This window comes from Pterocles gutturalis, unplaced genomic scaffold (assembly GCF_000699245.1).
Source record: "Pterocles gutturalis isolate BGI_N339 unplaced genomic scaffold, ASM69924v1 scaffold49602, whole genome shotgun sequence".
Classification (NCBI taxonomy): Eukaryota; Metazoa; Chordata; class Aves; order Pterocliformes; family Pteroclidae; genus Pterocles; species Pterocles gutturalis.
In genome coordinates, this window is record NW_010109516.1 from 1,460 (window position 1) to 14,658 (window position 13,199).

The 13,199-nt window shown below is 35.6% G+C and overlaps 1 protein-coding gene across 1 annotated transcript; it reads left to right on the forward strand.

The window, feature by feature from the left end:
* The first annotated feature begins 1,208 nt into the window (after nucleotides 1–1,208).
* On the forward strand, nucleotides 1,209–12,698 carry UBA3 (ubiquitin-like modifier activating enzyme 3). Its single transcript, XM_010073001.1, has 16 exons — nucleotides 1,209–1,328; nucleotides 2,298–2,378; nucleotides 4,968–5,050; nucleotides 5,607–5,687; nucleotides 6,331–6,374; nucleotides 6,667–6,731; nucleotides 7,585–7,740; nucleotides 7,863–7,965; nucleotides 8,436–8,549; nucleotides 10,019–10,072; nucleotides 10,520–10,556; nucleotides 10,784–10,865; nucleotides 11,012–11,112; nucleotides 11,228–11,291; nucleotides 11,393–11,447; nucleotides 11,920–12,698. Exons 1-16 carry the CDS (start codon nucleotides 1,209–1,211, stop codon nucleotides 12,006–12,008), a joined length of 1,329 nt encoding a protein of 442 aa, XP_010071303.1. The 3' UTR covers nucleotides 12,009–12,698.
* Nucleotides 12,699–13,199: the final 501 nt, after the last annotated feature.

Sequence of the window (13,199 nt, forward strand, 5' to 3'; positions counted from 1 at the left end):
ACATACTGTGTTGTCCATCCTCTGAATTCTGTGAGGATAAAGGCATTCGCTCTCTGGGTGTTTTCACTGCATTTTATTTTGAGATGAGTCACCAGGAAGTACTAGTAAACTCTAAACATTACCCAACAACATTACCCAGTCATTGATACAAGCATTCTTCATATTACTTTATGGGAGGAAGCAAATAACGTGCCTTGTCAATGGTGACACAGCCTTCCATACTCGGGATTGGCAAAGCTATTTTACTAGAAGCTTAGTTTTGTATTGATGTAGAACATAATCGTTCATAGATACTGAGTGGAGCTCCTATTTAAAAAGGAGTTGCTGTGTCAAGGAAGGGCTTGTTCTCTGTGGGCAATGATCATATATTAGAAAATTACTCCAGTGAGCTGATGTTGAACTATTCCCGTAAGTCCCTTATGGGTTTAAATTTCTAGTTATCTACTACTAAAAGTGACCTGCAGAAGGGGGAAAACGGGTACTGGAGTATCTGATATAAAATTCTGTCTCAAATTTAAAAGAAGATAGCTGCAAACATTCCTTTTTATCAAGTCAGATTGCTACCACTGACAGGCTCAGGAGACCACTGAAAAGTGGGGGTGTTCTAAGTCACGTACTAATTGAAGGTGAAGAGCATTGACGATTCCTATTTTTTTTTTTAACACTTGTTTAAATTACTGTGAAGATTCAGAGGAGACAGTGTTGGTGCATGTTACTGTTATTTATTCAGTGTAATTGCAGTTACGTACTGATAATTCTAAATATGATTTATGAACTTAAAAAGCCTGTCAAAAAAAGGATATAAGACTTGACTCTGGTGAAAAAAAAAAGTCACCCTCAAAATCTAAAGGGGCAACCTCTTATTTTGTGTCCTCTTTAAATATGAGGAAAATAAAAGCAAGAAGACTAGACCCTTTTTTCACTTCAGGTCAACTTTTACTAGTAACAGCTAAATCAGCGGGATGTATTGAAATGCTTGAGTTTTTTCCCTCCTATGCATATTTGTATTATTGCTTTCTAGTTCCACAAATAACACCCACTCATGCAAATGTTCATACACATAATTTACGTGCATAAAGATATGCAAATGCATTTGCATGAATGGTCAATAGTTTAGGTATTTTTAAGTTATATAAAGATAAAATATTTTAGAGGTATGGCTTTTTCTCTGTGGTTTTTGCAGCTGAATTTACTGTGTTCTGTGCAGAATGGCTGTTGATGGTGGGTGTGGGGAGACTGGAGACTGGGAAGGTCGCTGGAACCATGTAAAGAAGTTCCTCGAGCGATCTGGACCATTCACACATCCTGATTTCGAGCCAGGCACTCAAGTGAGAAACACTTACTTTAAATAAAAAATGTGTAGCGTGTATTGCAAACTAATGTAAACAGTTTAATTAATTGACCACCAACAGTGTATGAATACTGAAACTGCATGAAAAGCTTATCTTTTAATCCACTGAACATTGTGATTCTAGAAGAACATATTGTATTCTTTTTGTAAGCTGGTATTTCTAAATTGTAGACTGTCAGCTACAAGCTTGCCCTCATCCTATGTATAAATATATAACAAGGTATGAATTATGCTCTCTTCCACATGAGAAATAGCAGCATTTGTTGCTCCATTTTTAAGAATCAGATACAATAAGGAATTTATTTTACTTAAAGAAGGAATTAAGGTTAATACGAGTACTTAGGGAATTGGGAAAGATGTTTAGCAGGGAAAAGCAAAATTTAGACTTTTAATTATTTCTTCTGCTTTCTTTTCTTGGAACATTTTGTTTCAGAGCTTACAGATGAGTGTATTTTACCATTACCTTTTAAATGTACTGTTCTGTTATTTACTAGTTTGAGGCTGGGGTCTAGTAGAACAGCTCAGGGAAAGCAGTTATATAGTTAAAAGTGTCAATTCTCTGTGGCCAACAATGTTTTCTGTCTGTTTAGATTTATTTTGTATTATATATAATTAAAATTTTTGAAGGAAGAAAACATTATCTCCTGAATAACAATTTGCTTTTTTCCTGGTCAAAATTAACATAAAGAGAATAATGATATCAGCCAAAGGTCTTGCTTTTCTTTAAGTTGGGATACAGGAACTGCATGAACTCAGCAACCAGTTAAAGTCCGATATGTAATTACTCCTACAAGCACGAATTGTTTTAGTGATCTAAGTTGTTTTATTTGAAACTTATTAGGCACTGAAAATTTACTGTAACACATTTGTAAAGGTTATGAAGCAAAGGACAAATGATACTTTTTCCTATTTGGTGTATTAATTTTTTGTTTCGTATTTTCTGCAGGCTCTTGACTTTTTGTTAAGCACATGTAAAGTACTAGTTATTGGAGCAGGAGGATTAGGATGCGAACTCCTGAAAAACCTGGTAATTACTCAGTTTTCACCCTCGGCTTCTTAGAATCTTCTTTTTTCCTTGAGGAAGTTGTCTTTTCTGCTTTGCTAATTTGACATTTTTGTTTGTACAGAGCTACTAAATTTCTAATTTCTAATCAAAATGTATAAAATACATGACGATATAGACAATAAACGTGAAGAATACAGTTTGTTAATAAGCTTGAAAAGTGGTGATCTAGTATGTTGCATGTTATTTATTTAGGTATCTCAAAGCTTGTCATGAGGGACAACATGATGCTGTTGATGAAGTGTAGACAAAAGTTCACTTGCAGCCTTAGATACAGCCTAATGTTGGAAGTTTTTCCCTGGTTACCAGATCTAGGGAAATGAAGTAATCTAAGAACAAATCATGCTGATAATGATACAAGGAAGTGTTGTTTGGAATACAGTGGCTAAAATGTATCTTTTCAGATGAAAAGCGTTACCTCGAACTGCCATAAGTAGCTAGTACAAATTTTAGTATTCACGGTCAAACTTAATTTCATTTTTCTTAACATGCTTGAATAAATTCAAAGTGAGGTTAGAATTGCTGGAGTTATTTATGTTCTTTCATAGTGAAATTAGTAGAGCCAGACTTACAGTGTCTATGGTGACCTTTACGTCTGTGGAATCTGTTTGGCCTTCCCAAGTAGTGGCTCGCAGGTTTTTCTAGTTCCTCAAGATCGGTAAATCGGAGTTTGTCTGCAGAGCCTGAGTACTCCCTCAGAGTTGCATCTGTATTGCTGAATTCAGCCTCTGTAATGGCAGCATTATTGAGTCAGACCAACATGCACCATCCTGTATGGAAATGGCTAAGGAAGAGTAGGTAATAATGAAAGAACAGGGAAGGAATAGAATCCAGTACTTCAGTGTACAAACTCCCAGAAGGTATTCTGTAGTTTTATTGATACAGTGTTAGTTTAGAATGGATTCTGTCACTACATGTTCTGAAAAGCAATTTTTAAGTGTTTAAAAATGGGATTGTGTGCTGTCAGACATTTACCCAATAAATGTGTATTAATTTAATTATCTTATTCATGTGTTTTTTATCCTCACAGACGCTTGTATTTATCATAGTGTATCACTGTTACTATCCTGTTTGAGTTTGGTAGTTTAGACTAATACTGTAGTTTTCCGTGCTTCTATTTAATAATAAGAATTTCTGTCCTTACGGATTCCATGGAAAATGTGTGGATTGATATAATGACTTATTATGAAATAACTTTTTTCCTTAGTTTATACCAACACTTATGCATTAGTATACGTTACGATAGAATTTATGTACTGCTGTTTCAGTATTTCCACAGATTACTTCCAAGCTTGATAAATCAATAGCCTCATTTAATACTAGGCATTCCAGATCAATTAACTTCAGGCTTTTTACAGTTCCAGCACTTATGCGTGCTCTTGTTCTGGTTGCTGGCTTGTTACTGCGATGCTTAAGCAGGATTTGACGTGAAGAGACTAAGGCAGTTCCAAGGCGGTTTTCTTTCTTTGGGAATTTAGTGCTGGTGAATTTAACCTCTGCCCAGAGCTACTGTTTTATGGGTTTATTGGGACATAACAAATTCAGTCTGTTGATAGCTTGTTGAAAGGGAGGATTTGTATGGGATAAGGGACTTCATAAATCGCTGTGTACACTTAGTTCCCATCTCTTCAAAAAGGTTTTAAGCTATGATTTATTTTTCTCATTTTTAGAAAGATAAGCTCATAAGTAAATCTAGATTCTCCTCACATGTATTCATGTCTTTGAGACAATGAATATAAATTCGATAAAGACTCCAATCTGTGTGTTCATGATGTCTCAGGCTCACTCTTCGCTTTAGCAGGCTCTTCCAGTCTGCTTTCTAGAAGAGAAGATGAACATTTATCAATGAAACAAAATGATTGTTCGGTACCAAGGGTATCCAATGTTACATATAGAAATTTTTGCTGCTTTTCTTACAGAAATTAATCTCTATTCAGTGATGGTCTGTGTGCAAACAGAGATCCGGCAGAACTTCTGTCAGAGGTTCAGCATGTTCTTAGGTAGTGGGGTGACTTTTTGTGTTTGCATTCTGTTCCGGCATTGAACGCAGTGAGGAATGCTGGCTTGTTTTGAACTGTTATTTGAGGGCAGATGTGCCAGACTCATTTATGCCAACTGTGAAAATGATAAATGTTCAAAAACTTAAAATTTTAGTGGAATTGAATTTTGTTTTTCTATTCCTGCCAAGCAAGGAACTGCTTATGGTATTTCTTCAAATTTTGCTTTTTTTTCCCCCCAGTGAATGCTTTTGATTTACTCCAGTTGTGAGGGAATACTGCAATAGCCTACTGTTATATTCCCTGCGTTATCATTCAGTAGAACATTGTCTTTGACCGCTGAAATGTTACTAATTCCACCTGTCTAAATATTGGCATTAGCAACCCAACGAAGAACATTTTTTTTAACAAAGAACAACCCCTATCTGCACAGAGAATGAAAAGAGCAAATATGTTTGTTCCTTCAAAGGTTCCTTTTTTGGCATGTAGAAATAATTGTGGAGCACTGTAAGCATTTAATTTCCTCTTAAATGAAGTTGACTATCTCTTTTCACAGGCACTGTCCGGCTTTAGACAGATCCATGTTATTGACATGGATACCATAGATGTTTCTAATCTTAACCGACAGTTTCTGTTTCGGTAAGCAATATTTTCACGATTCAACTTTTTTTTAAATGTACCTAAACAAAATACGTGAATATCATAATTATTTTGGTTGAACAAGATGTCATTAAAGATTATTGAACTTTCATAACACAATAGTATTCATAATTAACTAAATATTGCATGTGATTCTTTCTTGTTTTGAGATTTGTGGTGTTATAGTTTGAGCATGAAGAAAATGAACACACATTCCTTGCCATTCAAATACAGCTAATGACTAATGGAACAGGTCACACCAAAGAATAATGCACAGAGATTGAGATATCAATTTTTCTGGTATCCTTTTCTTCCACGCAAAATGAAAAATTGTTGGATTTTTTTTTTTGGTGCTAACTGTAATTAGTTGGATGTGTTTAGATAATTCTGAGGCTATCATATCTGATATTTTACAGGGATACCTTAATATTATCCATATCAATAAATTTTCCTACAGTAACAATTAGTCACTTAATTCAGTATTGCAATGCATAGAGCCTGAAAAGTTTGAATCTACTAAAATAATGCATTTGAAATTGCTTGGGTTTTTTCCCAGACCGAAGGATGTTGGGCGACCAAAAGCAGAAGTTGCAGCAGAATTCCTAAACAGCCGCATTCCCAACTGTGCTGTCGTAGCGTATCCTTTTATAGAGAAGTAGTAACCCTACAGGCTTCAAAAAACCTAGAAAACTCTGTAGGTGGTAAGAGTATCTAAAGTATTTTGCTGCCATCCTCTCTTTTTCATATAATAAAGAACAGATTCATTCAGCTGGTGATTGAGAATTCTTTTTCAGTGACCTTAGCATGCAGGAAATATGCATGGGGAAAGAAGGCTAAGCTTTAAGAAACTATTCTGTATGTTTCCACTGAGTCTGTTTCTTGAAATGCAATATTCTAATTTTCACCAAGAGATGAGAGTTATAGGTTTATTCATCAGAGTGTTTTAAGTATGTACTTGTAGGAGTCGTTAGTATATAAACAGGGAGCAGCACTTACTGATACAGCACTTTGTGAGAGCATGTGTTTTGAGCTTCCTAAATAGTCAGCTTGCTGAGCTTTCTCTTGTGTGTGACTATTATATTGTGTCCCTTACTTGTTTTGTAAGGTGCTACAGCTTCCGCTGTGGGAATTTTGAATCTTTCAATCATTTACTTTTTTAAAAAAGTGTCATATAAAATTACAGTAGTAAATTAGTTAATGTTTTGGCTTTAGGTTGGCAAATAGAAAATGGTAAACTTAACTACTTTATAAGTACATTCCTTTACTGGGCTTGCATTCAGATATTTTAAAAAGATCCAAGACATGGATGAAAGCTTCTATCGACGTAAGTGGAATTTATTTGCCAGCCAAACACCCACTGGTGCTTTAGGGGAACACTGCAGTTGTTGCTGCTCACTGCTTTTCCTGGTAGTTAGTTTGCTAATTATTTTGGTCTTCTACAGTATAATTGAAATAGAAATAACAAATAGACAAAACTTAAATGTATCTGTCCCATAAGATAATCTAGGGGAGAGAACTAAACTACAGTCAGTTCCTCTGGACTGTTATGGACAGAATACTTTGTTTGTCATAAAAAGTGTGCATTAGTATAGACTTTAATGTTTTTTTCCTCCTAGAGTTTCATATTATTGTTTGTGGGCTGGATTCTATAATTGCAAGAAGATGGATAAATGGCATGCTGGTAAAGTCTTCAATCTTTTTAAAGCTTGTTATTGCTTTCGTATAGATAACTAAAATTGAACAGGTTTGTGTAGAATGTGTCGTTAAAATGAAATGAGGGCTGTTGAAACTCAGAGCTTTCTGTATCTATTTCTGTTTTCTTTTCTTTTTTGTTTTTGTGAACAGAATGAAATGCGTGCTCTCTTACATGCTTTTTTCTTAAGGAGTGTTAGCCAACATTTGTGCAGTGCCCTGCAGGGGTAATTTCAAAGTTAGATTATGTTGTTTGTGGCCTTGTGCAGTCAGCTTTTGAAAAATCATAAGAAGGGAAGTTCCACATCCTCTCTGTATGTTCCCATTGTGAATGTTTTTTTTTTTTCATTAGCCAAACAGTACTTACTGTGCTGCAACTTGTAAATGTCATATTTTGGACCCCACTGCTACAAAGTATTAGAAAGCTGGTCATCGAACTAAGTAGTTTTGTCATTGTGAATTTGTTTATAAAATAATAATCTTGAGTATTTACCAGTATTAAAAAAAAAAAAAACAAAACCAAAAAACAACAAATCAAGAAACAAAATCCCAAATAATTCAAACCAATCAAACCAACCAACCATTTTTTCTGGTATACTATAAGGAAATAATAGCATTTATTGGGGGTTAAGAGGAAGAGGAGGTGGAGGGTGAAGGTGGTAGATTAAGTCCTGCACACTGACAAATACATAGTGTTTTACACACTGTATATTAAGCATTCAATCTTGTGGTGTTCCATTAAGAATAAAATGTTTATAGGATTTTTTTTCTTCCTGCAACTTGTTTAAAAAAATAACCAAAACAAACAAAACCCAACAAACCTCCCCACCTTTATTTGTTAGATGTCATTTTTACATTATGAAGATGGTGTATTGGATCCAAGTTCCATCATACCTTTAATAGATGGAGGGACAGAAGGTTTTAAAGGGAATGTTCGTGTGATTATTCCTGGTATGACAGCATGTGTTGAATGCACGCTTGAGCTTTATCCACCACAGGTAATTGCAACCAGTGATATTTCTTTTTTTTTATATTCCTCTGATTTGCTTGTTTCTTTTCCTGGTACTATACATAAAGTGTTATGTGCTTTCTTCTGGTTTTCTTCCCCTGCCTGCACCAGGTCAATTTTCCCATGTGTACTATTGCATCCATGCCCAGACTGCCGGAGCATTGCATCGAGTATGTCAGGATATTGCAGTGGCCGAAGGAGCAACCTTTTGGAGGTAATTAGTATACTGCACTGATGCTAAACTGACATTTCTTATTTTAACTAACTTGGTTTGTGTTAGGTGTACACAGCTACTTTTAATGAAATAATCCTATGTTTTAACCTTATGTGGCTCATTGTCCTATGGAGTCTAAACCTCCTCTGAACGGGTGATGGATTTTATCTTCTCGAATTTGCTCTCCAGTTCCATATTCCTTCATGTGTTCCTCTAATACTGCACAGTGTCTTTCCTGGCTCAAAATTTAACCTCTAACAGCTTTATAAATCTGTGAAGTTAAGGTAGTTTGTATATAGGATATGTTAGAATTTATGATGTTTATAGAAATGAGATTTTGATTATTTAAAGCTCCAAGTTTTAACAGTTTAAATGGATATTCATTTTAACCCAATTTTTAGACAAAAGGAACACTATTTCTGAACAGCTCATACCTGTAATTTATCTATACATTTTTAACTTTGCTGTAGAAGGTGTCGCATTGGATGGAGATGACCCTGAACATATACAGTGGATTTACCAAAAGTCTTTAGAAAGAGCATCACAATTTAATATTAAAGGTGTTACATACAGACTCACCCAAGGTAAGGGTATGGCATTTCACTAAGTTTGTTTCATTTGCAGTTAGGCTGGATTGGCGTTCTTTGTGTTCATTATCACTAAGCTGGCAGCTCTGCTGAGGAGGAAATAGTTCTTTTCTCCCTTAACATCTTAAAACAGAAACAAGCAGCTTGTTTCCTGTGCCAGCACAAATATTTTATGATGAATCAGATGTTTAGGCATTCATGATGAATCAGAGGAACTTATCTGGGACAAAACCGAACAGTATTTTTGCCATTTTATTTTTAACCTGGAGCAGCTCCACAGTTTACATTATGCTTCTGACCACTTTTGCTGGGTCAAAGGTAGGAACAAAACACGATTGCCCCTTTTAGCAACAGCAAGACTTATGCCAGTTTACGCTGTTTTAAGACTAAAGCATCTGTTCTTTACTGCTGTGTATGCCTCTGTTCACATGCGAGTGCAGAATGCTGCCACTCATTTAATAATTTAATCACCATTTTAAAGGCTAAACAGATAGAAGTGGAGAATCTCATACAGAATCTCCAGAATTTTTGGTAACTTCTATTGATTTGTTAACTTACTGAGAATGGATTTGAAATGCTGGGCTTGAAATGCCACACTTGAACCTCAGTGTGCGCCTTTCTGTCAGAGAAGGGCAAACTGTGCATCTTCCTCAGGTTCCACCTAGTGTATTGCAAATAGTATTTTTCTTTGCAGCAGTTTATACTGACTTCTCTAGTAGCATTTTTTGGTACAGATAAATGTGAACTGTAGTTATGAAATATGATTATGTGCGTGCAATTGGCTGCACAGTTTTCAGCATTTGAAGCTGGCTTCATTATAAAGTACACAGCAGAAAGAAGGCAAAGATAAAAGTTTTATGCATGTTTTCTTAGGTAAGAATGGATACGAGTTAATAAAGAGCAGCCAGATGAACTTCAGACTACTTAGGAATTTGCTGTCTTTTTGGCAGGCCTGAAAAAAGAGTGAACCTCCTCGTTCTTGATGTACAAACTTGTATGCATAGGAAATCTTTCTTTATATCAGTGTATGTACGTGTATGCTGTTTGACTGGATAGGCTCAGAAAGAAGAGTTGGATGAAGAAGCCAATACAGTTTGGCAAGCCTGTTCTTGCAGAAGGAATACCAAAACCAGATATATTTCCTTTATGCGTTTCTTGACTTAAACAGGAATAGAATGGAGTTTTAAATTAATTTTCAGTGCTAAATACAGAATACTTGTTCTTAGAATTTGTTCATTAGTTCTTTTTGTGTGGTACCTTCTTTTTCTCAACATGCTTGATCCATTCCTAAAGCAAAAAAATGCCAAAGTACTTGAGTAGCATGCCATTATATCTTATTGTTATGGAAATTCCTGGAAAGTGTTTAAAGTACCTTTGGGTGCACCCTTCTGTAATTCTTCTGGCTAAAAGTAATCTCTCAGTATGGTTTCCTGGAAAAGACAAAGCTGTATGTTTTGTTTTCACAGGAGTGGTTAAACGAATTATTCCAGCAGTAGCTTCTACAAACGCAGTTATTGCAGGTACGCTAAAAGAATTCCTTTCACTTCTGCTTTACAGACTTTAGAGTTTTGTAAGGCAACAGTTGGAATCGAGAACTCGATTAGTAATTTTTAAATGGGTCTGACTTATTCTTACAGTCTCATCTGTTTTCCATAGAGAAATTGCAGGTGACTGCATATTTTAAACTCATGTATGACTGTGGGAGTGAGCAGAAAGCATTTGAATTGGGGAAAAAATAATTGGAAAACATGGTATATAAGCTTAACATAGTCTCAGATTAGTGCCGAATCTATGGTGTTAATGCATATAACTACCAGCTGCCTTCAGATATTTATTTTTCTCTTTACTAATTCTTATACTTGGTATTTATTTTCTCACTTCTTTGGTACAACTCTGTGCACTGATGTCTGCATGTTTTGAGTCAGAGCTAGGAAGTAATCAGATTTGGTTTTTTTTTCTCATTCCAGCTGTTTGCGCCACTGAAGTTTTTAAAATAGCCACAAGGTATTTCGTTTCTTATTAATAACATACGTGATTTCCAACATAATGACATGTATTAACACTAACATATTTGTCATTATAGTGCATACGTTCCTCTTAACAACTACTTGGTGTTTAATGATGCCGATGGATTATACACATACACGTTTGATTCTTATTATTCTTATTATTTCTTATTATTCTTTCCAACATAATGACATGTATTAACACTAACATATTTGTCATTATAGTGCATATGTTCCTCTTAACAACTACTTGGTGTTTAATGATGCCGATGGATTATACACATACACGTTTGAAGCTGAAAGAAAGGTTAGTGTCATTAAGGGCTTGCATGGTTGCTTCATTGATTTTTATTGAAGTCACACAGTTGGTGTGTATTTCTGAAACCCAGTATTAGCAGTGTTTTTTAAAATCATATTTAACATAACGTGCATTCTTGTGCTGCTTTGTTGTAGGAGAACTGTCCAGCCTGCAGCCAGCTCCCCCAAAACATAGAGATTTCTCCATCAGCTAAATTGCAGGAGATCTTGGATTACTTGACAAATAATGCTTCATTGTAAGTGTTCAACTGTTGTAATTTATTTGATAATTTTTGTTAGTGTTTCAAAAAGGTAATTTCTAAATGTGTTTTTACCTGATTGTCTGTTTTTTAAAAAATGTTTTATATGTAGGCAAATGAAATCTCCTGCAATCACAGCAACTATGTATGGGGGAAATAAAACACTTTATTTACAGGTAATCTGAATATACATAATCTGTAATAATCTTAATTTACTTGAATTTACTTGTCTGAATCTGAAAGGAAATGTTTTGCCTTTTTTTTTTTTTTTTTTCAGACGGTAGCCTCAATTGAAGAACGAACAAGGCCAAATCTTTCCAAAACACTAAAAGGTATGATGCAGTTGTCACGTGCAGATTTTCAAGATACTTCTCCGAACAGAGAGTCAATCAGTTTTATCCCTCTGTATGGCATGTTTAGCTTTATTTTGCAGTGTGTAGTAGAATGCACTTCATTATACTTTTCTGTGCAATATACCTTTCTCAGGTTGCGCATGGATGAGCTTTGAATTGCTTAAATATTGAAGTGTGGGCAGGTGTCATCTGGTGAAGAAAAACATTTCAAGAAAGCAACGATAGCTCATGTAGAATAAATGTACATCAGTAGTGTTTTATATATTTCTTGATAAGGTCTGTTAGTTTTCTGGTTGAATTAGATGAATATTAGTTTGGCTAGTGAGCTGTTTGCAGCTTCCTTTCATCGTATGGTTTGTGGGAGTGGCATTCATAGCTTTTTTATTTTTTAATTAAAAAAAAAAACAAACCACATGGGTTTGCTGTATTTCAACTTCTCTTTCTGTTTCAGAATTGGGGCTCGTGGATGGCCAGGAACTGGCAGTTGCTGATGTTACTACACCACAGACTATGCTGTTCAAACTTCACTTTACTACTTAATTTATTCATAAGTAAACTGCATATACAGCGGGAGAAGTCTGTACCCACCTTGTAAAACAAATGTACTCTGTGGGTGTTAAAGCAACCTGAAATGTTCACGTTAGTACTAGCATTGTTGAAGGTTAGGTAATGCAAATGAATCACCATATTTCAGAATTGTACGTAGAAGCCAATATTTGGTGGATTATATTTGTATAAATGCTTATTAATGTACAGAATTCTGATGTATAGGAATACACTTTTTTCCCAGTTTTTGTTGTCAAAAATGTTGATGCTAATATACTTTCAGACCCATAGAAACTTCAAGGTGGCCAAAAGTCTTTCAACACGTGTGCACAGGTGTATGCAAAGAGGAGGCCCTTTAAAAGGAACCACAGCAATCTGGTTTTAAATTTAGCACTCCTATCCACTGGATGAGACGTTTTAAAACCGAAAGAGGGCAGTAGATTAAAATGTGCATTTTCCTCTTATTTGATATTGATATTTGATTTGATAAATTTTATGACAGGTGTTAAGTATGGAAGATTACTTTGTTTACAAGCAAACATGAAAGGACAAAATGATCAACTGTATGTGAGAATACGGGTGTGTCCGGTCATAGTCCCCAAGCAGCTGCTGTGCACAGTATTGCAGGATTATGTTCAACTATCATTGGTGCTGTTAAGGTATTTATTAATAAAAATCATAAAGACACCTTAGTTTGTGGTTTATCAGTGGACATGCAAGAGTGTTTATAACCTCATTTAAACAATGTAGGGCATTGTTGGCGGCGTTAGTCAGAGACCTTTCAGTAGGCGGTGATGTGAATTCTCTGATGTGATGCCTGTCAACTGTGTTTAAACTTTCCCATCTTTTAAACTATGAGCTGTGTTTAAACTTTACATTTTCCAGCCTTGCAGGTGAACTCTGTAATTTTTAAACATTTTATTTTTAAGATCTCTACAAGGCCCCTTGTAAGCTGCGGGACTTAAAAGCAGCAAGCTGAGGTTTGGAAGTATTTGATTCGTTATTTGTGTTAAGCAGCCAAAGGAAGTCTTCAGAAGCGGGAACTACAGTTGTCTTTATAGCATCAGAGCTGGAGGAGTTGTCACAGCAGCAAGGAGACAGCACGCGCTGCCCCTCCGCCATGACAGGTACCGAGGCGGGCCGGGAGGCGGCCTCACCCCTCCGCCATGACAGGTACCGAGGCGG